Source organism: Salvelinus alpinus, chromosome 10 (assembly GCF_045679555.1).
Source record: "Salvelinus alpinus chromosome 10, SLU_Salpinus.1, whole genome shotgun sequence".
NCBI classification, from domain to species: domain Eukaryota; kingdom Metazoa; phylum Chordata; class Actinopteri; order Salmoniformes; family Salmonidae; genus Salvelinus; species Salvelinus alpinus.
Window position 1 is genome coordinate 43,514,586 of NC_092095.1, and position 26,168 is coordinate 43,540,753.

At 43.5% G+C, this 26,168-nt stretch overlaps 1 protein-coding gene across 6 annotated transcripts in view; it reads left to right on the forward strand.

Annotated features, from left to right (window-relative positions):
* The first annotated feature begins 853 nt into the window (after positions 1 to 853).
* The window catches only part of LOC139532067 (neuropilin-1a-like), a 111,702-nt gene continuing 86,387 nt past the window's right edge, over positions 854 to 26,168 (forward strand). For 3 of the 6 annotated variants that reach the window (XR_011666487.1, XM_071329193.1, XM_071329196.1), the window contains exons 1-2: positions 2,782 to 3,442; positions 5,582 to 5,756. Coding sequence is in view for 5 of the 6 variants with exons in the window: in XM_071329193.1 (XP_071185294.1) it covers positions 3,376 to 3,442; positions 5,582 to 5,756 (242 nt within the window). In the remaining variant the exon portion in view is untranslated. Of the gene's footprint in view, positions 1,645 to 2,779; positions 3,443 to 5,581; positions 5,757 to 26,168 lie in introns of those variants that run through there. The other 3 variants (XM_071329194.1, XM_071329195.1, XM_071329197.1) reach the window with 3 other exon arrangements.

Below are 26,168 nucleotides of genomic sequence, written 5' to 3' on the forward strand. Positions count from 1 at the left end.
AGCCTTGAGTCTTCTTGGGTATGACGCTACAAGCTTGGCACACCTGTATTCGGGGAGTTTCTCCCATTTGCAAAAAAAATCTAAAAACCTGTTTTCGCTTTGTCATTATGGGGTATTGTGTGTAGATTGATGAGGAATACTTTTTTTCATCGATTTTAGAATAAGGCTGTAATGTAACAAAATGTGGAAAAGGTGAAGGGGTCTGAATGCTTTCCGAATGCACTGTACCATACCCCCTCAGGCCTTATTGCTTAAGTATACACTTGTTTGCAAAAATAGAAGTCTTATAGGCATTAGGGAATTCCCCAAGATGCCTCCATACCACCTGCTTTAACCTTATCGTGTGAGCTCTCAGTCGGAGTCCGTCTCCAAGACACATTTTCTGTCTCCCAGACCCTCCAACCTCGGTGCCACCCTGGTGTGTTGAAAATGCAGTCTGAGTCAATATTTCAGCAATTCTTTTCATGCGTTGGATGAGATTCATTTCAATATGACAGCAATGGGAGTTAAATCTTTATGTAAATGATTAACAATCTCCAAAGTACTTTTGGAACGTCGTGTGTTCAGCTTGTTTAAATTGTCATGTCAATCAATAACTCACATTTGTTTTATTTTCACAAGACATTATTCAAATCATGACACAGGGTTTGTTTATCCTACTTCTTGATCAATATGAAGTTCCAAACACACAGGGTTGAGTGCGACCTATGCGCGCTCCCCAGCCCAGGTCTCAACAGTACTAGACACTTCAAGATGCCGGTCAATATTACATTTGAATTTCAACACATTCAACGTGAGAGCTTCAGAAGACTAATATCCTTTAATGTAGAGAATGAGCTAAATGATTGGCAGCTGTAATGTCAGTGCTAATGATGCGGGTGTGTTCAGATGTGTCCTACTCTAATCCACTTTGTGACACAGATCTATGTACAGAGTCTAATCTGTAGACTGCGACGGCAGTTTAATCTGCAACTCGATTGCCGATGCAACCCCCTGGTAAAGGCGCGTGTGACTGGCTAGCTGGGTCTCGAGACTCCGGAGACTCCAAACCAGTCCTGTGTTCTCAGCAGCCCTACAGTAGCGGAAAACAGCAGTCAGAAACAAGAGTGGTGCGAGACGCGCAGTACAGATAGAGCAATAAGGAATCGGCCTACATTCAAATCAATGCATAAAATCAATCAAGGATCTATACAGGAGATATCTTCTCCAATGCTGTGATTGTTTTGACTGGCTGTCTATTACCGGCGCAGAGCTGTTCATTGTCAGCGCAAATCCCGTTTCCCTCACTTGTGACGGCGGAAAGGTGGCTGTCTATGCGCTGAGTTGAGTCTCGGAGATATCAGCAGGGGCTGCGTGCCTTTGAGCGCTACAGGGCTGCCCCGGACCGGTCCCAGCGTAAGGTTGCAAACATACAAGCTATTGATTGACTGGTAAAATACTTGGAAATTGACTACCTCTCTCATCAGCTGTGGAGACCTGTCCTTTCCTGTGGTGATTTTGATGTTTACGGATTTGGGAAAGAAGTCCGCAGCATTTGATAGAGAGAAAGAGAGAAAGAGAGAGGGGTTACTGTCAGCCTGCCGACAGCTGCTTCGCTTCGATATTGGATACACATGGGGTTGTGAGTGAGTCTACGAGACACAGGTGATTGCCGTTTGCTTGCTTTACGTGGCTGGGTTTAAATCAGGAGAGGCAGGACAATTTTGCTAAATGGAGAGCACTGGGTGAAGAATGTGCTTAGCTTTCATTCACATGGTTTTGAAAATACACTCAATTTAAGTATTATCTCTCTGAACAGCATAGCACGCAAGGAATGCAAGTTGTGTGGTGTCTATACGAATATTGCTTTAAATGTTGAATTACTCTGTAATTCAGATTTCCACATGTAAGGAATGTTAGACGCCTTTGGATTCGTGTCAGAGAAGTTGCATACCATTTTATCCTAGATGGGACTTGGTGAGCATAGCAGCTTTTTGAAAGCATTTCATATTGAATATAATTCCTTCTTTTGTGCAATGCCATAAGAACAGACAGTTTGAAAAGCCAAATTGCTTGATGCTTTGCACTTCTATTGGTTTTCCCTAAGTTTCAATGTGACGTTTTAATGAATGTTCTATCATGATTCATGCTTTAACTGTAGGTTGTCATTGTAAATAAGAATTTGTTCTTAACGGACTTGCCTAGTTAAATAAAGGTCAAATAAAATACAAAATAAAATACAAAATGTTTTTACAAGTAGTATATCTAAGTAGCCCATTAATGGGTAAAAATAGATCGATGTTAAAATATGTGAATATTTCAAATGAATATCTCTTCTTTAGAATGATAATTCGATATTGAATACAAAATAGAATTGAGGCTATTCTCTCCTAGGGAGCTCAATTTATTCCGAATTAGCATAGTAACTCTGAGAGAAGTCGTTTGGCACACAGACATTCAAGTTTCGGAGGCAGACAGTGGTCTATGTTATTGTTCTCCAGTAGTGATGTTTGTTAGCATAGTTAATTAGGGAGTTTAGTGGCATCTTACACATTGTGACAGTTCATCTCCTAGGGGAGGGATAGTGAAAGAGAGAGAGCGGCGAGGGAGAGCGAGTCTAGTGAGTCTCGGAGCAGGAGCCGAGACCTCCTCCGCTAATAAAGAGAGAGGTGGCTTCCAAAGGTTGGGCTTTGCACATTTGTAATCAAACCAATCAGAGACCCCTCTGAGATTTCGGCTAGAGCAGTCAGGCTGAGGCAGGCAGCACACTATTTCAAAAGAAGAAAAGCGTTCTCAAATTAGGGGGTGTATCCATCGCTTTAAGCCCCTTTTATGGCAATGCCTTTCGCCAGATGTTAGTATTACCAGTTCGTGTCCTGTCAGATTTGAGAATGAGCAGGGCGCGAAGGGGCACAACACGAGCTTGATTTGATGATCTGCTCACTTTTGAAACGAATATCCTCACCACTGCTGCTGCTTACTCTTAATATTTATTTCCATTTAGCACAGACGGTTTACCTCTTGCCTTGTCATCGTTTCCAAGGAGTTGAAACGGGAGTTGTTGGTGCTGGTGCCTGGGATTTTTACTTCTTCCTTTGCTAGCTCCGATGACTTGTGTGGAGGAAATGGCAACGCCAGCGTTTGAGAGAGGAACTCAACTGGAAGAGGAGAGAGGAAACCGGAGCTGAATGACAGGATGCAGCAGACAACCTGAGACATATCCAGACACATTTCAACTGCCTCAGTCAAGACACTTCTGCTTTATTTGTTTTCCTTCAGCCCCAAGCTTGAAAATAAGGAAGACTAACACGGCCTGAAAAACCTTGGGAGGAGTTTTATTTAGGTTCGTTTTTTGTTTTTTGTTTTTCCTATGAATATTTTTCTTACAAAACAAGGATGCATTGTGGATTAGTGCTGTTCCTCTTAATGGACATCTTCTTCGTTGCTAAAGCTTTCAAAAATGGTAAGTGACAACTATTATATGCTGGGATACTTTTCCTGATGTTGATAAAGGCACAGTGCAGCCACAAACATGATTTAGGTGTGTTTTATATATCCACACAATGAGGTTGGAATAATTCTCTGAAATTGTGAAAATGATGATAATACCATTTTAGTGTAGCCTAACAGCTGTTTGAAAAGACAGCCTGAAATGTCAGCCTGTTTTGGTGGGATGGAGTTTTGGCATGCCTGGTGACATCACCAGGCGGTAAATTAGTTATTAGACAAATAAAAAGAGAGTTCCAAACTTAATTGTTATTTGATATTGAGACAAAAACTGCTGCATTTGACCTTTAAGGACACATGAGTCTCAAAACCTCCATGCATTCACCTGTCAAGTCTTCCCCGCGGGTCAGTGTTGTCATTGCCACCGGCTTATTATTTGAGTGTGCAGGTTCTTCTATTTTTGTAGAATATTATGAAAAGAGTCTGTCAAAGTTTGGGTACAGTAGTAGGCTGTTTCTTGCTGTAGCATATAGGCGACACTTAGACTAATTGTTTCATTTCTATTAGTAAACTTATTTACGAGAAAAACTAAAGAGAGACAAAGAAAGAACTAGCTATATTTCCCATTCTCTTGAACATCGCATTGTCACCTATCCTATTCAAAACTAATTTCAAGTAACCTACTTTACATGGCAGATTGTAGTTATAATCCAAACGCATGACACCGTGGCTGTGCGGGGTTTGGTTGAGCTTCGCACACATAAATTAAGATGAATTGATAGGGTAATTTGGGCTACTTGAAGTGGCTTGCCTCTAGACACAAGAAAGGCGCGTTATTCTCTGGCGCTTGGAGAAGTGATCTGTATGAAAAGAGAAATACGTTTTATAAGGCGATAATCATTCGTTAATAAAGTTTAGTCCACAAACGCAAATAGGTGGCGTAGATATTTGGTGATAGGCCTGTGTTTTCATACCCCCAATCCACAAATAAATGTAGCCTACATATGCTCGCCACATTTAATCTGGGAAATAGTCGGGTTTATAATACTCTCGAATTGTTTGGCGTTATTGCCATATGATATATTGTCTAAAAGTCACATGGCACCATATCGGCCATTCCTATCGAAGCTCAACCAAACCCCGCACAGCCACAGTGTAGTATCCGTTCCCCGTCCACTCTCAGTCCTCTACATTAATCAATTACTTCCTGCCAGGGCACATGGCCCTTAGTCATTACGAGTCTTTCTAGCTAATTACTGTTGGTGACATTTCACAGACTTAAACATTTTTTCACGCGTAAAAGTAAGAACATCTATAATTTTCACTTGGGCTATAAGTGACTAACATATTCATCCTAACCGTTATGCCCCAACATAAAACACCAATAGTGATCGATAATAACACGAAATAAGAATAATAACACTAATTACACTTTTGGTAATGTTTGTGAACAACTGTATAGTTTAACGTCAAGCCTGTAAAAAGTGTATGATCTCATCTGAGCAATTAATACATTTAAAATAGATTTCGAGAGCTTGGCACTATAAGGTTCTATCAGAAACAATGTGATTCTGAGATAATTAGCTTGAGTTAAATTAGACATTTTTATATTGTATTCTTTTTAATTTAACAACCTAAATTGGGGTACATAGAGTACTGCACAGGTAGAGAACATTGAACAGAACAAGGTTTGTCAATAACAACATTTTTACAAAAATGCAGATAGAACCACAGTCCCAAACTTTCGATTTCTCAGATTTGGGGGAAATAGGCTCCCTAATTGTTAGCATTTTGATGGTCAGAAAGGATTTCCCTTACCCGTGCGTCTTTACGCATGTAGCCTAGTTAAGACATCTTTAGACAATGTAGGACAATATTTGTATGGCGTGGGTGGACCTATAAATGATGCTCCTGAATTTACTTTTATAATGATTGTTTTGACATTCAGATCAACTCAAATCCAGTTTTATTTTGAACAGATCCCCCTCATCTCCATCTCTACAATAATATAGCCTATAGTTTAGAAAACCTAGGCTATAATTGCTTATAACACATACTCTTGCCATCATTATTGACTCATTTAATCTCTGTAGGCTATCTGCGTTGCTTTGGGCTGTTGTGCTGACTGTATTTTTTTCCATGTTCTTTCTTGCAGACAAGTGTGGGGACAACATCAGAATAGCGAATGCGAATTACCTCACTTCACCTGGCTATCCGGCATCATATTTGCCATCTCAGAAATGCGTTTGGGTGATTACAGCGCCTGGACCTCACCAGAGAATTCTAATCAACTTTAACCCGCATTTTGATCTCGAGGACAGAGAGTGCAAGTAAGTGGGCTGCCCTCTACTCCACTCGTGCATATTGTACATGAAAGCCCGCCATCTAGTGGTCGTGGAATTCTTGAGCGCAAAGTACTGGGCAACATAAGTATTAAAAAAAAATCCTTGGTTTGTAGTTTCTTTGCTGGTCATTGTTTGAGAGTAATTGTATTACTATGTTGTAATATTTTTCATTGAGGAAGTAAGCCCATTTAGTGGATGTCTAAACTTTAGTGGATGTTTTAACTCATTACCCTTCTTGCTGGGTTAGTTACAAATCCCTGTTTAACTTTTAAGCTGTAAGGTATTAAACCAGACTAGGGCTAAACGGTTAACCTGGCAGCTGCCTATGAAACCAGAGCTCCACAGTAATGTGATGAACCTGCTGCCTCCCTGTGTCAGTGGTGCCCTGAGGTGAAGCAAGACATGCAATGCCTTAACCTGGGCTGACTGGCTCTTGCGCTGCGTCTGTCTTTGACTGCGCCCCTACCCTCCACCCTGCTCCCTCTGTGTGTGTGTGTGTGTGTGTGTGTGTGTGTGTGTGTGTGTGTGTGTGTGTGTGTGTGTGTGTGTGTGTGTGTGTGTGTGTGTGTGTGTGTGTGTGTGTGTGTGTGTGTGTGTGTGTGTGTACACGTGTGTGTGTGTGTGTACACGTGTGTGTGTACGCGCATGTGTGTTCCTTCTGAGCCTTTGTTGATGCTGGAGGCGCAGCTAGAGAACACGCAGAGTGAATACGGCTGGATACTGTTACTGTATCCCATGCACTACGCCCAAGCTCAGCTCTTTCTCTCGCTGCTACGCCCTTTGTGTTTTCGCTGAATACAGTGTAGGTCCAAAGATTGTGCTGTTTTATCATGATCTCTATCCACTGTGCACAGACGTCAGTTCAACAACTATAGTTTTAATTTACATTTGACTGAGTTGTCAACAAATTTGAATTCAAAGTGAAATCAACAAAAAAAGTTGGGTGAAAAAAGAAACTGTAGGTATATACCGCTTTATTTGCATCTTTAAAGGGGCAGTCTGCAATTTACTGCCTGGTTGACCGCTCCAGTCTTCCAGAGAAGGATCCTGATGGTCCTGACGTCTTCTGGCTCAGGTGTCACTACCCAGCATCTGTTAAAGTTTCCCTAGACCCAAGGTTGCGCAGAGGGACGGCTGTGTCTGCACGTGTGTGTGCGTGCGTGCAAGTGTATGTGTGTTTGTTAATGAAATTAACCAGGAATGAGTTTCCGGTGTTGTTTAAAAGCACACTATAAAAGTCAAGGAATGTAACAAATCAAATGGCTTCCCTTTTTCAGTTAAAATAAATGTACTCAGTGAACTTCAAGTTTGATCCATTGTCGTATCGTTTTTCAAATGACTTCTGCCGTTCGTTTCAATCCAAGGTCGATTAAAGTTTTCTGTTTTCCAAGTTGGGACTGAACTGCCATGCCGTCAATTGCTTGTCTGTCTGTACATTTGTTAGTTGTAGATAAAGAGCATGTTATTTTTCTTGTCCCTACCGTTGCCAAATGTGCTTGTTATGTTTGGAGCAGAGTCAGGGTGTAATGTGTATTATTGTGTAATGCTGCCCATAGAGTGGTCACGGGATATAAACCTCAGTGCTAGAGCGAAACACACTAACAACTGATCTGCAGAGACGTCTGTAAAACTTAATCAAGTCACTAGTGACTCATGTGGTTCATACAGTTGCATGCACACTAAATGGCACCCTATTCCCTACATAATGCACTACTTTTGACCAGAGCCCATAGGGTTTTCCATAGGGTCCTATTTGAAAAGTAGTGTACCACATAGGGAATAGGGTGCCATTTGGGATACAGTTACATACAGTGGAGAAACAGGGTCAGATTGATCTCAAGGCTCTTCTATTTTAACCACCTCTCCTCTGCTCTACTTGGTCTGCTACTGTTTCATATGTAATGTTTTAATGGAGCGGTTTTCATGGGACTTTAGTTCCACTAGTTCCACTTCACTATTTCACCTTGTTACGTGTTCACTTTAGACTGGCTGAGGAAGATGGTCAGTGACATTGTCTAGATGCCAAATGGAACCCTATTCCCTACATAGTGCATTACTTTTGACCACAGCCAATTACTCTCAATTACTTGAGTTTCAACTCAAGTAGCCTAATGGTGCTTTGTAAAGTGAATGCCGCTATTGTGTTAATAGCAAGAGGGACATGTCATATCTAAATCAATTAAGGCTTGAGAGGGAGAGGCATGTGCATCATGGCCATGGTGTCTTTGTTGGTAGATAGCGGTTCGGTTGGTTAATGTGATTTGTACAACAGCAGTAATCAGACTACCATGGGCTGTCTAGTCGCAGCTCGACTCACACAAACACCCCTTACATACTGGAAACTGATAATGGCCAGCACCAGAATGGCGATATTGCCTTCCTTATCTGATGGACAAGCGGGTAGGGGGGAGGCAGGCAGCTACAATGCATGCCTCAGTGCACTCCCCTGCAATCTAATTAGTGGTCCAAATGGAACACACATGCTATGCATGACCGTTATCAACAAACCAAACAAGAAGCAAGCTGAAAGTGCTTGTAAAAACCATCAGTGGCTGAGCCTACCTCTGTTGTAACACGCGTGACTGCTGGCACTCCCTCCCTAACGGGTTTGTTTGGAACGTTAGGGTTACGTCCAAAATAGCGCCCTATTCCCTATGTACACTACCGGTCAAAAGTTTTAGAACACCTACTCATTCAAGGGTTTTTCTATATTTCTACTATTTTCTACAATGTAGTGAAGACATCAAAACTATGAAATAACACTATGGAATCATGTAGTAAACAAAAAAGTGTTAAACAAATCAAAATATATTTGAGATTTGAGATTCTTCAAATAGCCATCCTTTGTCTTGATCACAGCTTTGCACACTCTTGGCATTCTCTCATCCAGCTTCATGAGGCCGTCATTGTAAATAAGAATGTGTTCTTAACTGACTCGTCTAGTTAAATAAAGGTTAAATAAAGAATTCAAAATAAATAAGGTAGTCACCTGGAATGCATTTCAATTAATAGGTGTGCCTTCTTAAAAGTTCATTTGTGGAATTTAATTTCTTCTTAATGCGTTTGAGCCAATCAGTTGTGTTGTGACAAGGTAGGGGGTATACAGAAGATAGCCCTTTTTGGTAAAAGAACAGCTCAAATAAGTAAAGATCCATGAATGTCAGTCAATTCGGAACATTTTAAGAACTTTGAAAGTTTCTTCAAGTGCATTCACAAAAACCATCAAGCGCTATGATGAAACTGGCTCTCATGAAGAACGCCACAGGAATGGAAGACCCAGAGTTACCTCTGCTGCAGAGGATAAGTTCATTAGAGTTACCAGCCTCAGAAATTGCAGCCCAAATAAATGCTTCACAGAGTTCAAGTAACAGACACATTTCAACATCAACTGTTCAGAGGAGACTGTGTGAATCAGGCCTTCATGCTCGAATTACTGCAAAGAATCCATTACTGAAGGATAAGAAGAAGAGACTTGCTTGGGCCAAGAAACACGAGCAATGGACATTAGAATGGTGGAAATTCGTCCTTTGGTCTGGAGTCCAAATTGGAGATTTTCGGTTCCAACTGCCGTGTCTTTGTGAGACATGGTGTGGGTGAACGGATGATCTCCGCATGTGTATTTCCCACCGTAAAGCATGGAGGAGGTGGTGTTATGGTGTGGGGGTGCTTTGCTGCTTCCACAATCCCCCGACCTCAACCAAATTGAGATGGTTTGGGATGAGTCAGACCGCAGAGTGAACGAAAACCAGCCAACAAGTGCTCAGCATATGTGGGAACTCCTTCAAGACTGTTGGAAAAGCATTCCAGGTGAAGCTGGTTGAGAGTGAAGCCAAGAGTGTGCAAAGCTGTCATCAAGGCAAAGGGTGGCTATTTGAAGAATCTCAAATATAACAATATTTGAATTTGTTTAACTCTTTTTTTGGTTACTACATTATTCCATATGTGTTATTTCTTAGTTTTGATGTCTTCACTATTATTCTACAATGTAGAGTATAGTATAAATAAAGAAAAACCCATGAATGAGTAGGTGTTCTAAAACCTTTGACCGGTAGTGTATAGTGCACTACTTTTGACCAGATCCTATAGGGAATGAGGTGCGATTTGGGACTCAGACTAGGTATACAGCTCATATCCTGGCTGATCAGAGAGTTGGAGGGGAAAACAAATGTTATTCGGCTGTCCCCAGAGGAGAACCCTTTAATAAAGAACCCCCTATTGGTTCTAAGTAGAATCATCTTAGTTCCAGATGGAACCCTTTTTGGTTCCAGGTAGAACCCTTTCAGCAGAGGGTTCTACATGGAACCCAAAAGAGTTATACCTGGAACCAAAGAGGGTTCTCCAATGGGGACAGCCAGAGGACCCTTTTGGTACCCTTTTTGTAAGAGTGTAGATAAGGACTAAGTGGGCATTGAGATGTAAATGTTGGTCATGTTTTTACCTTTCCACACACCGTTATATAGACTCTCATGGCACTAACGTGTATGCTCACAGAAACCTTAAGAAGTTTGAGGTAAAAGCCCGGTCCGTCAAGACAAATATTTGAAGTCAATTCGCTCTGATCTTCAGTGGAATGAACAGCTTTCTTGGCGAGAAGGCAAAATTGAGTAAATGTATATTCTGTGAGCTTGCCTTCTGGGTACTTAAGTTCACTACAATCTGATAACGCTGTTAGACAGACATGTAGTTGTGGCAGTTATGCCGTCTCATGGAGAAATGGATGTTTGGCTGGATATGAAGTCATAAACAAGTGACAGACATTAACTACATGACCAAATGTATGTAGACAGCTGCTCGTCGAACATCTCATTCCAAAATCGTGATTCACCACTCCAGAGAATGCGTTTCCACTGCTCCAGAGTCCAATGACGGCGAGCTTTACACCCCTCCAGCCTATGCTTGGCATTGCGCATGGTGATCTTAGGCTTGTGAAGCTCCCGATGAACTGTTATTGTGCTGACGTTGCTTCCAGAGGCAGTTTGGAACTCGGTAGTGAGTGTTGCAATCGAGGACAGACGATTTTTATGTTCTACGCACTTCAGCACTAGGCGTTCCCATTCTGTGAGCTAGTGTGGCCTCCCACTTTGCGGCTGAGCCGTTGTTGCTCCTAAAAAAAATTCTACTTCACAATAAGAGCACTTACAGCTGACCGGGGCAGCTCTAGCAGAACAGAAATTTGAGGAACTGACTTGTTGGAAAGATAGCATCCTATGACTGTGCCAAATTGAAAGTCACTGAGATCTTCAGTAAGGCCATTCTGCTGACAATGTTTGTCTATAGAGATTGCATGGCTGTGTGCTCAACTTTATACACCTGTCAGCAACGGGTGTGGCTGAAATAGCCAAATCCACTAATTTGAAGGGGTGTCCACATACTTTTGTAAAGATAGTGTATTTCACATATAGGAAGTGGAATGATAATTTGGCGTAATTTGAACAGTCTTTTTCTGTTTTAATAAACATTTTAATTAGGAGATTTTCTCGAAGATTGAGGTCATTTTCTGTAAAATTCAAACATACCCCATTCAATGGGAGACTTAGAAAACCTTTGCTTAATACCTTTGCTTTTGACTGTGTTGTTGTTGCTTTCTGAGAAAGCTGCATTGCTGGAATCAACATGCCACCGATATTATATGCTTTTGACAGCACAATGAATCATTGATCTGCTTGGATTCACTGACCAAACAAAAAGACACAGATTCTTTCTAGGCCTACACGTTGTGAAATCCCCTTGTAGCTATGGTGCAGTAGAGTAGAGCTACCTTTTGAGTGGAAGAGGGGTTAAAATTGATTGATGAAGTAGAAGAGGAGAGGATGCTTTCTATATGAGAATTTCTCTCGTTCCTCTTTTCTACGTTTTTGAGAGAAAGATTGGTTAAAATGGAGAGATGAGAATAGGATACCTTTTATATGAGAGTGAGTCTCCCTATTCCTTTGTCCCTCTTTTCACTTTCTGCCTGGCCTGTGTTTGCTGGAGCTCAGAGAACAGTGAATACCTATGCGACAGCCTGTGCAGTCCTGAGATAGCGAGGAGGTATCCCAGCTAGCACATAACGTTCTGAGAACCATAGGTTTCTTAGAGCTTGGTGAGAGTGTGGTTGTCCTATGGTTATTTTCATACAACCTTCCCACAACCTTATGAGAATGGTGCAGGATAGTTGCTTTTCTTTGGAACATTCTTAACACATTTAAGGAATTTGACAAAAGAACATTATCTTGATATTTCATTACTTTACCAGAATGTTTCCTGAAATTTCTAACAATATCATTTACATTTTGGTAATGTTCTAGGAATGTTCTCCAACTGGTTTGACATTGGGAGTGTTCTCAAATAGTTCAGGGAATGTTAAGAAACAATGTTCTTCTATGGGAATTTCAGTACTTCAGCCTAACATGCTGACCGGACCGGACACGTCGCGTGCGCGAGCGTCGCAAAATACATTTAGAAATCCATGTTATTCAATTATTGCACCCACACTGCTTGCGCGCGCCAACGAGCGTCTGCGACACCAAGGGCTAAAATAGATGTCGTTCCTATTTCTGACGCAGATCGCGCTCCAAGTCCTGCCTCTCCCATCTCCTCATTGGTTTATAGAAGCAGGTACCCACGTGCCATCTCCTCATTGGTTTATAGAAGCAGGTACCCACGTGCCATCTCCTCATTGGTTATACCCACGTGGGTGATAAAAAGACGAACTGTTTTGCCGTTAGTCGTGGTAATACAATGAAAGTTTAGATGCGATCACCATATAATTTAAACGATGAAAAAGCCTGGAAGGAGGAGAGATGACTAGAAACGATTCGGTTTGCCGTTTTATGTGTGGATTAATTGTGGGAGTAGAGATCCTTGTGCATTTCAGGTAAAATAACAACTCAATGTTTATATCCCAGGACAAATTAGCTAGCAACAGCAAGCTAGCTAAATAGGACAAATTAACGTTAGCTAGCAAGTGCAAGCTAACTAGCTAAATTACCATACATGTTTAATGCTTTTCGACCTGTCCCCAAATTAATGTCATTGGTTCAGAGTTTGTTGTGATATTTTAACCTGCGTGTCGTGATCGCGTTTGGTGTGGGGGGGGCAAAATACATTTATGCACGATAGCGCACGACGGCGCACGCGTGCAGCCGGTTTGGGCAAGGTGTAACGTCAACTAAACTCTCTCTTTCCGCTATCTTGTTAGGTGTGTTCAGGTGTGTTGGCCACGCCCACTAATTGGCCACACCTGATCTTATTGAGTGCTTTTTTTCCTTTGAATTGGGATCTTTTTGAATAGACTAAAATGATCACATTTCCATGTGTCCTTTCTGTGCTTGGAGTTCAATACATTTAGTGTTATTATGCTAGCAGTGTTATTAAAATTATTATTGGAACATGTTCTTAGAACATTATTTAATTACCTTCAAATAAGCTATACTTTTAATTATCAGAATGTTAATTAAACCTCCCAGAAAAACTTTCAGGGAACCATAGTAAAACGTTCTCAGAACCTCCCTGAAACCTAAAAAAAATGTGCGTTCCCAGAACAGGCAACATTTTCCCTTCTGTTCACAGAACGTTAAATTTTTTTTTCCATTTTATCAGTCAGAAAACATATAGCTTCGTTCACAGAACCAATGAGAAACCAAAAACGTACATTCCCACAACTTCCAAGGAACCAAATATACTAGCTGGGAAGGATGGGGGGAAATATATGGGGAATGCCTTTTGAAGAAGGTCTGCCCTTTGTGGTGAGAGAGGAGTGGAGAGAGGGAGAGTGAGAAAGTCAGTCAATGAGTGAGTGAAAGCTTCAGCTTGCCTCACACACAATGGCTCTGAAGTGAGCTCCCCACTTGCTGAGCTCCCCACTCGCTCTCCTCTCTTCCCCGCTCCTGACTGTGACTGCCCATATTTCTAGGCTTGAAAAAGCAGCCTTTCCCTCTCTCTAATTATGACCCCACTCCCCTCTCCTGTCTAGTAGCCCCCTCGGAGAGCGACATACCCTGCTGGGAAGACAAACACTCTCCTCTGTGGCCTGAGACAATGCACATCCTGCCTGCCCCGCTGCCCTCCACTATCCGCCCTCCCTGCCAGGCATTCGTCCAGGTCAGGCCTGCTGGACTACAGGGTTGCGTCCAAATGGGACCCTATTCCCTATATAGTGCACTACTTTTAACCAGGCGCAATAGGGCTCTGGTCAAAAGTAGTGCACTATGTTAGGAATATGGTGCCATTTGGGACGCAACCTACACTGACCTACACTGCAGACATGAGTTACAGCAGGGAAAGCAGAGGAAAGGGGAAAGTAGTACTCAGCCCCCTGTTGGTTCTGGAGAGTTCTCTTTTCATACAGGTTATTTTGTTAAGCAGGAATCCTGACACCCTGACTGACTCATAGCTTCATAACACAACACTCATGTTTAACAATGAAGTCCACCTGTTCCACTGAGTTATTCAGAGTGGAGGAGAGGTACTGTGGGGAAGAAGAGGGTGTGTGCATGGGACTCACCGCTGTGACTGCTTTCCCTGGTACGGTCACACAACGTCTATACAGCCTGGCTGGATCTGAGGTTACCTGATGGGGTTTGGGATCAGTGGAAGTTCTCTCTCCTCTCTGGAGAGGCTCTATTTCTTTGGGGACGTGCTCTATAACTCTCCCAAAAAAATGCCCTGAATAAATTGCGCTTCACTTCCCTTATCACACCCTGGATATGTCCCAAATGGCACCCTATTCCCTATTACAGTGCACCACTTTTGAATAGACCCCTATGTGCCCTGGTCAAAAGTAGTGCACTATTAAGGGAATAAAGTGCCCATTTGGGATTAAAGGCCCCTCTCACGCTCCACCACCGCACAAGCAAATGAGGAAAAATTGTGAGTGGGTTGCGTGATCGTCCATCAGCCGTTGTCATGGACAAAAATAAATAAGGCAGGAATGTAACAAGGCTTTTTTTATCTTCCATCGGCAAGGTCATGCCTTTTAAAATGGGCTGGCAGGCTGTGACCTCTCAGGGGCAGGGGAAGAGGCTTGGGCTGACATGAATTGTTTGAGACACTTATAGTTGTTTATGGTTGTCTTTTATGTAAGAATGTACCAGTGAGGCATTTATGCTTTTCAAGATCAAAGCAGAGTTGAAATAACAGAAGCAAATCTGCACAATGAGACAAAATGCAGAGAGCAGCAGCACTGTTTCTTATAGGACAATGGCGGCTGAAATGATGTACCTGGTAATTTTGCGTAACATCAGTCTCCAGTGTTGTGCAGTAGGAAGTACATTGTATCTCAAACTACATTGTGACAGCCCCACTGTTAGCAATTTCCTTCAAGTGAAGTAGTTAGCAGTTGCTATGAATTATCCCAAATCATAACTTGCCATGATAGAAAACAAGTTGTCAGAAATCCCTTTTCTTCTGCTACATTCACAGAATACAGAAGTACCTCTGACATATCCAGTGATCCATTATAACTAGTGTAATTAGCATTTCCGAGCAGATGAAAGCCCTGTCTAAACTATCTCTCTGGTGTCATGTTTAAAAGAGAGGTTCACCTCTGTCATGAGTTAGAGGACAAAAGGCTGAAAAAGAGAGAGGGGTAGGAATCCTTTCTCTCTCTCTCTCTCTCTCTCTCTCTCTCTCTCTCTCTCTCTCTCTCTCTCTCTCTCTCTCTCTCTCTCTCTCTCTCTCTCTCTCTCTCTCTCTCTCTCTCTCTCTCTCTCTCTCTCATCAATCTTCCATGTTACTCAAAGCATTAATGGTTGTAAAGTCCTAGAGTGTATGTGTGTGTGTGTGTACGTGGGCGCATCCGTGCGTGTACGTGTGTGTGTGTGTGTGTGTGTGTCTATCCCCGGCTGGGGCTAAAGTAGAGGAGAAGGGTTTACCGTGGTGAAGTTTTCACCTTGGCCAGTGTTGGAAGGACAGCTTGATTGAAAAGCTTTCTCACTGTGACATCTGCCATCTTCCCTGCTGCTCTGTCACCACTTTGATTCATGCGCACCCAGCTCACGCACACCGCGATTGGGAGGCGAGCCACTCCTCTACCCCGCAGGAGAGAACTCCACTTCAGAGGAGGAGAAGAAGGGGGAAATGAAACAGTGGGATGAAGTGGAATGGAAGGATAAGAGGAGTAAGGGGCCACAGTCATTAAAAAAAACTGAATTGGAGACCTATAACTCTGCCACACAACGATATAAAGATATCATGTTTTAGGTTTTTATTTCATTTTTAATGTGGGGAGTAATCCTCCCATGTTCACTGAGGATGGAGTATTGTGTATCTTGAGTTTTTTTTGGCAGCAGCCTTTTTTGTTTTTCCCTCCAGAGCCATACAAGCATCCCTATATGGACATTTTTGGTGGATGAAGTCGCAGCCCGCACAGCTGAGGGATTTCTTGTAGTATGCTTTTGCTTTTACCCGAAACCGACTCCCAGGAAAAGAGCTTTATGGTCAAGTCCAATCTGCGTCCCAAATGGCACCCTATTCCCTAGTGCACTGTGGGCCCTGGTCAAAAGATAGGGCCCTGGTCGAAAGTAGTGCACTTTGTAGTGAATAGGGTGCCATTTGGGATGCAGATCTTGATTAGAGGACAGCATGGTAACATGGACACAGATCTTTGGACTGTAAGAAATTCATAAACTGTTTTCCTTCCAGCGTAACATGAAAAAGCATTAAACTCTCAGGCCGTAATTCAATTAAGTGTTCTGTTTCCAAAGACATACGAGCACTCAGTCTCAACTCAAGCTCTTTTTGGATATAGATAATATGATTAGCAACAGGTTTTCCCCTCCTCTCTCTCTCTCTCTCTCTCTCTCTTTCTCTCTGTTTCCAAAACAACGAAAGGGGAAATAAACGAGTGGTAATTATGGGATGTTGGTGGGAGTTGGGGGGATTAGTAGAAAACAGCACCTCACAATGTCTTTCTTCTCCTCCCTCCATCCACCATCCCAGTCCCTAGAGGAATGAGTGGAGTCCATGGAATCCTGTTTTAATTGATGACACCAGTTGGAGGTTGTTGAGGCCTGTTGATGAGGCCAGATGGAGCTGTAGAGTCTGTGAAGTCTTTAATACACCATGTCCAGGCATGTCAGCCGGGTTTAGTTTAGTGGCGTAGCCCTGAATGGCCCTCAAGGTTTGATTGATGTGGCCCTGGTCTTCAGCTCCTTCCATGCCTGGTTGCCCTAAAGCCTCAGTGCTTTATGAGCTGCAGGGGGGCGAGAAATGGAGGACTCAAGGTATAATTATAAACCGCCGGTTTTTGGCCCATGTCGGACCAATATAAATGCACCTTCAGAAACTGGGGGCTGTTCTTCCAGCTTCCAGCATCAACCAGGAGAGGCTCTGAAGCCAAGTCGGTTTGTTTTGCAGTAGGTAGGACAGTCGTCCAATTTCATGGCCAGCACATTCCAACCGTCCGTGGTCCATCGTTCTCTGCCTGTCTGTGTGTGTGTGTGTTTGTGCACCCCGTGGGGCGGTTTTCCAGCCCGTCCATCTATAGCTTGTGTGGTCTTTCCCCGGCCCTACCTCCACAGCTCTCTGTAGGTTGACAAGGGTGTGTGTGTGTGTGCCTGCGTGTTTGTGTGCGTGTGTGTGTGTGTGTGGGTTGGCTGCATGCAGCAGCAGCAGCAGCAAAGAAGACTTTGATGGATGCCTCTGGACCCCACTGCTCTCTGATTGACTTAGAGCCACCCCTCAAATACTTGCTTTGTTGGCTTTCCCACTTGATCTCTTCCCTGTAAACCAGAAAAGCTACCGCCTTTTTCTCACGGCATAAATATATTACCTAAATAGCCTCAATAGGCACATATATGGTGCATTTAGCCACTCTACACCTCAATATACTACACTTTTAAGATCAAATTGTTTTGCAATGGGGTGATGGTGGTCTCCCATTGCCATACTTTACCCCTGTACCCCAGGTGCCACCCTCTCCCATTGCACCACTCCTCAACAGGGTCCATGAAAGGGCCCTTCTCCTCTCCTTGCCACCCATCCATGGATCCTCCAGAGGCCAGAGGTTGACACAAACTGCTTCCATAATGGCACCCGTTACACTATATAGCAGAGGTGGGACCAAGTCATTGTTTTACAAGTCACAAGTAAGTCTCAAGTCTTAGCACCCAAGTCCCAAGTCAAGTCCCAAGTCAAGACAGGCAAGTCCGAGTCAAGTCTCAAGTCAAGTCTTTAACTTTGAGTTTCGAGTCCTATAATGTGCTCTTCACCGAATGTAATAGTATTTCATATTTTTAACAAGAGTAATAGTAAGTATATTACATTTACGCAAAACATGAATGTTTAAAAAAATATCTATATATTTATTACTTTCCAAAAAACGTTCTATTTCCATGGAAATACATGGGTAGCCATGAGAAAGACCCCCCCCCCCCCAAAAAAAATAAATAGTGATCGACTATGGGGCACAATCGGGCGATGTAGGCTTGTACACAATCGCCCAACCACAATCGCCCAACCTTGTTTTAGGAAAATCAGGCAGGATTTAGCCTACCAACTGCCTAGCCAGTTGTAGCTCAATCTTAGATGCAATGATCACGTTCCCGCACTGACTGACTGTGTGGAGCCTCATTGATTTAATGTTACGCTAGCCTACATGATACATTAGTGAAGTAATAAAATATATAGCTGTCGGCTATATTAGCCATGTGCAGCTTCAAATGTCGAACAAAGTTGCATGTTTTGCAAGTTGCAATCCGTTTTTTGTTGATACAGCGTCGTCTTTATATCCGAAAATAATAATTTTGGGTATCTTTCCAAGGACTCCATCTGAATTCAGTCAAAGTCGAGTTGCAAGTCGTCATATTTGTGACTCGAGTCTGACTCGAGTCCAAGTCATGTGCCTCGAGTCCACACCTCTGCTATATAGTGCACTACTTTTAACCAAGGCCCCTGGTCAAAAGTAGTGCACTATATAGGGAATAGGGTGCAGTTAAGCATGCAACCATGGTCAGAATGCAGAGGCAGCTAATTACTAGGTGGATGGGCTCCATGTTGGCTAACAGACCAGGGTTTGCATGGAAGGGCCAGTAAATGGAGAGGTCAGTTAATTCACCCTCCAAAAACTTGGCAGGATTTGCTAGGCTGGCACATAAGAACGGCACTTTGATCAGCCTGGCCAGTGGGTAAGGAATGGGCAATGCCAACCCCTCCATACCCCCTATACTCAGCTCTGCTCGGCCTACAGCCCACGGCCCACACAGGTTGTTGTTGTTATTGAAGAGATGCACTGCCTGGCATCTCACCCCCACAGCCTTCGCAGCATGGCCTATTTGGCTTCCAAACAAACTTGTCATGAAATAAATAAAGTATACTATAGCTAGTGTGGAAATGTGGATGGGAGGAGGGAGCTATGAGAGGTGAATGATCACTAGGGAGGATCAGCGTACCAGATAGAGGATGTGAGTGTCCTTGGCTATTTGACAATCAGTCAAATAACTGGTCACGCCAAAATACATTTGGCACACACATTCTAAATCACCGCTGTTTGTTATCGTCATCCTCTTCCGCTTCCTGTCAAGAGTACTTAAATGTGTGTGTGTGTGTGCTTGTGTCTCTGTATGTGTGTGTGTTAGAGTAGAAAGGGCGCCCTGCCCAAAATCATTTGTCCTCCTGTCCTCCCTGCTCCTCTCTCCAGCCAGCCACTGTCTTATCCCAGTCTCTGTAGCCTCTCCTAGCTGGCTGTATATCTCTTTGACCTGGTTGAGGGGCAGCAGGGCCTGGCCTCCCCTAAACCCCTGCTGTTTCTCTGTTGCAGTCTTCTGGGAGGAGAGGAGAGGGTGGATGGGGAGGAAGAGAGAGACGGATGGACCTTTTAATTAAATAAGCAGTTATTGCTATTGCCCACCAGCTCTTTATTCAGTGCGGAGCCAGATAAAATAATCAGGGGACAGCTGGGAGATAGAGGAGAGAGGCCTAGCTTGGTCTATCCTGTCTGCTCTGCCCGCCAGGAATCCTTCACATGACACTGCTCCTCCAGGCCGCCAGCATGTTTCATGTTGTCACCCATTAGCCTACTACTACTACCTCTCTCTCTTGCTCTCTCTGTCTCTTGTGCTACCTCGCCTCTATGTCTCTCTCTCTCCTTAATCTCTCTCCCTTTCTCTCTCCCACTCCCTTTCTCTTTTCCTATCCTCTTCTTTCTCTCTCCTCATTGTGGAAACACTTTGAAAGGCTTTACCTCTGTTTGACCCCGTTCCTTCCCCTTTCCTCCCCCCACCCTTAGAATCCACTGTGCAGAATACACACAGCTCATTACCCACAAGGGAGGGAGGGAGAATGCATCTCACAGTAGTCAATAAATGGGTTTGTGTGTGTGTTGTTTTTTTTTACATATGTTTTGCTTGCAGTAATGGCTGTCACATAAATCAGAAATCATACAGTATCTTCTCTGGTCACGAGCCCATTGTTTACAGCTAACCACTTTTTTTTGTCCTCTTCCTCCTCGCCTTTTTTTTCTCCTTGTTTTGTATGAGCTTCATCATAGTATTCATCAAAACAGCTTCATATCAGCACATTGACTCTGTACCGGTACCCCTAATCTATAGCCTCGCTATTGTTATTTTACTGCTGCTCTTTAATTATTTGTTACTTCTATTTCTTATATTATTTTTGGGGGGTATTTTTCTTAAAACTGCATTGTTGGTTAAGGGCGGCGCATGTGACTAATAACATTTACATTTATTTGATTTTATCTTAATCATATGGATGAGTAGGATTATATAGAGACTCCTCTCTTCTCTCTTCTACTATCTTCCCCTCCTCTCCTCTCCTTCTCTCCTCTGTAATCACAGGGCTCTCAGATGTCATGGTGCGACAAATGGGAGCTGTTCTCTCAGTAATGGCTCACTGACAGACAATACGAGTACCTGCTACTGTCTGTGTCTACCTTATTGTCTTCCACTCTTCTGTCTCTCTTTTCCAATTAGCGCTTTTCTCTCTCTCTTTTTTGATAAGGTTGCTAGTTACTCTCATGTGTTAAATTGTGAAATTGAAACACGGTGTGTTTTGTACAGTAAAGGCCATGTTGCAAGGCACGAGGCTAGACTTCAGTATGTGGGGATTGTTGAGTAATTTAGTCAGTTACTAATAATTTAGGTTATTCAATGTCACCCGACCCTGAGGTAATGTTATCATGCATTTCCTAGAAAACCAGCTGCTGGGGTATTCAGTGACAGCTCCGTGAGGACCTGAATATTCATAACAACGTTGTTCTACAAATATGCACAGAAACACTGCCGTATTGTAGCCTAGCTAAGTGATTTAATTTCAGGCGCTGACTTGAAAAGGAACAAGTGCTAAATGCATATTTCCATTCTGCCCTGGGCGATTCGCTAATTATTTGTAGTTATTCATTCCTCCTTTATTCATGATAACAAGATGTACTATGGAAAATGAATGGATTGTAATATGGGCAATATACAAGCACTTCACCGCTTTCTCATCAAGCTGTACTACAAACACTGCTTCCATGAAATGTTTAACCCCATGAATAGAATAAACATTGAACGGTGATGATTTAGGGTGGGACGGAATTAAGGTGTTTGTTTGCACTTTGAGCCTGTCCTTTACAAAGCATGTGCTCTATACATTTAGTGATTAGATCAAGTTTAAGGGTGTTTATCCAGAGTGGATTGATTTATGGCTTATGGAACAACTGGTCATAATGTCTCTTATATATTCTTAGTGTGTCGTCATGACATTAACTATTTATTTGACAGTGAATGTACCACTGTGTATCAGAATGCCATTCAGCACTTGAGGCAACACACTTGAGTCACAGCTATCTCACATGCAATTCTCCAACAGTTTCAACTAGGCCATTCTAGCTTATCATTTAAAACCATTTTCCAGCAAACCATTATATTATACAACGTTCCAAGTTTCTGTAATCATGTTTTCGTGACATAATGATCTTGCTAAAACAGCAAACAGCACAAACCCTCACATGTGCAACAAGAACATAGGGTTTAGAGGGCCTTGCTAACAGTATGGGTTTTTGTGGTTGATTTATATCCCCTCCCATCTCTCTCATGCTCTCTCTCCCTTTCTATCTCTCCCCCTTCCTCTCTTTCTCTCTCTCTCTCGCTCCCTCTTTCTCTCTATATCTCTCTCAATTTCTCTCTTTTGCTCTCTCTCCCTTACTCTACCCTTCCACTGCAGTGTGAACCAACTTAAAGTAAAGCAAGACCCCCTTTCAGGCTCACTAACTTCTCTCCAATCTGTCTGCTCTCTCTCTCATATTTCCTAAATAAAGGATTATTGTGTTGTGTGAGATGCAATAATTAGGTCTAAATACTCCAATTCATTTATCTGATTGTTGGGTAGAGCACATATGCAGGATCTTTCAACAGCGTCATTAGGGGGAACCTAATGGATGGAGGCACACTAGATCCATCAATGTTAATGATAATTACTTGTTTATAAAAGCATACACTGCCGAGGCAGCCGCAAAAATCGAAACCAACCAGTTGCATCTAAAAATAGGAGTGGCTGGGTTTGGCAATGAGCTGAGCTGAGCTAGGCTGGGCTGGTTTCCATTTCAGTTCAGTGAACTGCGGGTCTTTACTACTCTACCCGTTCCGTGCCGCTCGGCAGTCACAAATCATAATAACTCTATTAGGGTGTGTTTTTATTTCAGGTCGGAGTCGGACGTTTAAATGTAGAGTCTGTTGCTGCCCACACCGTTCCCTCCCTGTCGTCAGGCTCAGTGACTGACAGTTCCTTACAAACCTGGATGGCCACTGAGGAGGGGGGAGGAGGGAGGAGAGTGAGGAGGGTGAGACTATTATTATAGTTTTGGTTAATGAATATCACATGCTGGAGAAAGGCGGTAAGCGCAGTCCATCTGAATCGGTGAGGTATGCCCCTGCCAGGCTCGAAAAAAATAAACATTGTCTCAGCCGGCGGCCTCATTGTACAAACGGTAATGATGTTATGCTCCAGTCCTAAGCGACAGTTTGTTAGCCCTGATGTCTAGCTAGCACTAGGATTTCAGATCTCCGAGACGGATTTCTTGACAGCCGACAACAGGCTTTTCCTGTAAACCCCATTTAGGCCTCTCTGGAGTTCTGTCTAAAGTAGCATCCTATTTACTATGTAGTGCACTACTTTTGATCAGGGCCCACAGAGCTCTAGTCAAAAGTAGTTCACCACATATAGGGAATAGGGTGCCATTTGGGATGCAAGCTAGGCCTCACTGTGCTGAGCTGTCCCAGATCTCTTTTGTTGTTTGGGCTTTACCAGTGTAGTTAGTTTAACCCCGAGAGTTGTTTTTAAATGTTTGGAGGTGACATGTTTTTGTTGTGATTGTTAGCCCTTGCGACAGGTCTAGAAAGAGAAACACTAGAGAACAGACATGGTCTCTGTCCCAAATGGCACCCTTTTCCCTATAGTGTACTACTATTGACCAGGCCACATGTAGTGCACTATATAGGGAATAGGCTGCCATTTGGAATGCTCTCTTTGACAATTTCTTTTGACACAGTTCTACCAAAGGAGGGAATATAAAACAACATTGGTTTCATTGCTTCCCACTAGGTCATGGGCTTATGCTTATAAATTGACCTGATTAAGAAACTGTAACGTCTTGTATCAAGCTTAACGGCACTTCATAACATTATTCCTTTACCTGGATCATATTCCATATATCACAACATATCGTTCTATGTTTTTAGATAGAGCTATAGAGAGACAATCATTTCTATAAGGAAAAGCTCAAGGCATTTAAAAACCTGTTATATTGTTAGATTGTGGTTCATCGCCTCCTCTTGGGCTGTGTGAGGTGGGCTAATGTTCCTATTTGTCACTGTAGGATTGCTTTCTCTCTCTCGCCCCGCGGTACGAAGGCAGGGTAATACATTTGGAGGCGCTGAAGCGAAAAGTCGGGGAGAATTAGATTCATCCCTTTTTGCTTTTAATTTGCCCTCTGGATTGGCAGACCATTTTCACCATGAGCGCTGCGGGAGGGAGTGTGTGTGCTCCATTGGCACGGCACTGGCCTACCCGGGCTGGAGTGGAGCAGACAGATTAATGACTGTTATAGTCGGGGCATGGCTCAGCTGGATCCTATTGTCTATGAGCGGGAACAACAACAACACAAAACATAACAAATTATGATACTTTCTGTGTGGGGGGGATCCAAATGTAACTTGGTAGAGCCTGAGGGAAAAAATTATGAGTGGAGGGCAGCAGGAGGATTGTCCAGGCTGTGTTTTGATGAGAACGGTATCCCCCTCTACACTCTCTAATGGTGTCTGTCTGTCTGTCTGTCCTGGGCCTTTAGGTCCTCATCTCATAGGGCTCCCAAACAAAGACACACACAGACACACAAACACACACACAGGGGTCAACATATAGTACGTAAGCCGCAGGTGCATACAGACACGTATTAGTCCATAGGGCATTTAATACAGCTGGCAAGAGAAAGTTTTTCTGAGGCGTTGTGTTGGACAATCTAGCAAATGGTCCCATAATGTCTTCCAGATGACAACAGCCTGGTCTGGGCAACTGTCCACTGTACTCGGATCAGATCATAACAGGGCTAGACATTAGAGAAAAAGCCTAGGGCACACACACACATGCATGCACGCGCAGACACACACACACAATGAGCCACTCATCCTTTAGTGACTCGGCCAATAAAGAAATGGTCAGATGACGCAGATGCTAAACTACAGGACTGTTTAGCTAGCACAGACTGGAATATGTTCCGGGACTCTTCCGATGGCATTGAGGACTACACTATATCAGTAACTGGCTTCATCAATAAGTACATCGATGATGTCGTCCCCACAGTGACTGTACGTACATACCCCAACCAGAAACCATGGATTACAGGCAACATCCTCAATGAGCTAAAGGGTAGAGCTGCCGCTTTCAAGGAGTGGGACTCTAACCCGGACGCTGATAAGAAATCCTGTTTTGCCCTCCGATTAACCATCAAACAGGCAAAGAGTCAATACAGGACTAAGATTGAATCGTACTACACTGGTTCCGACCAGGGCTTGCAAACTATTACAGACTACAAAGGGAAGCACAGCCACGAGCTGCCCAGTGACAAGAGCCTACCAGACGAGCTAAATTACTTCTATGCTCACTTCGAGGCAAGCAACACTGAAGCATGCATGAGAGCATCAGCTGTTCCGGACGACTGTGTGATCACACTCTCCGTAGCCGATGTGAGTAAGACCTTTATACAGGTCAACATTCACAAGGCCACAGGGCCAGACAGATTACCAGGACATGTACTGTGAGCATGCGCTGTCCAACTGGCAAGTATCTTCACTGACATTTTCAACCTGTCCCTAACTGAGTCTGTAATACCAACATGTTTCAAGCAGACACCATAGTACCTGTGCCCAAGACCACTAAGGTAACCTGCCTAAATGACTACCAACCCATAGCACTCACGTCTGTAGCCATGAAGTGCTTTGAAAAGCTGGTCATGGCTCACATCAACACCATTATCCCAGAAACCCTAGACCCACTCCAATTTGCATACCGCCCCAACAGATCCACAGATGATGCAATCTCTATTTCACTCCACACTGCCCTTTCCCACCTGGACAAAAGGAACACCTATGTGAGAATGCTATTCATTGACTACATCTCAGCGTTCAACACCATATTCCCTAAAAACTCATCACTAAGCTAAGGACCCTGGGACTAAACACCTCCCTCTGCAACTGGATCCTGGACTTCCTGACTTCCTGACTTGGTAAGGGTAGGTAACAACACATCTGTCATGCTGATCCTCAACACAGGTGCCCCTCAGGGATGCGTGCTCAATCCTCTCCTGTACTCCGTGTTCACTCATGACTGCACGGCCAGGCACTACTCCAACGGCATCATTAAGTTTGCCAATGACACAACAGTGTCACCGACAATGATGAGACAGCCTATAGGGAGGAGGTCAGAGACCTGGCAGTGTGATGCCAGGACAACAACTTCTCCCTCAACATGATCAAGACAAAGGAGATGATTGTGGACTACAGGAAAAGGAGGACCGAGTACGCCACCGTTCTCATCGACGGGGCTGTAGTGGAGCAGGTTGAGAGCTTCATGTTGCTTTGTGTCCACATCACCAACAAACTATAATGGTCCAAACACAAAGCCTATTCCGCCTCAAAAGACTGAAAAGATTTGGCATGGGTCCTCAGATCCTCAAAAAGTTCTACAGCTGCACCATTGAGAGAATCATAACTGGCTGCTTCACTGCCTGGTATGGCGACTGCTCGGCCTCCGAACGCAAGCCACTACAGAGGGTAGTGTGTACATCACTGGGGCCAAGCTTCCTGCCATCCAGGACCTCTATACCAGGCGGTGTCAGAGGAAGGCCCTAAAAACTGTTGAAGACTCCAGCCACCATAGTCATTGACTGTTCTCTCTGCTACCTCACAGAAAGCGGTACCGGAG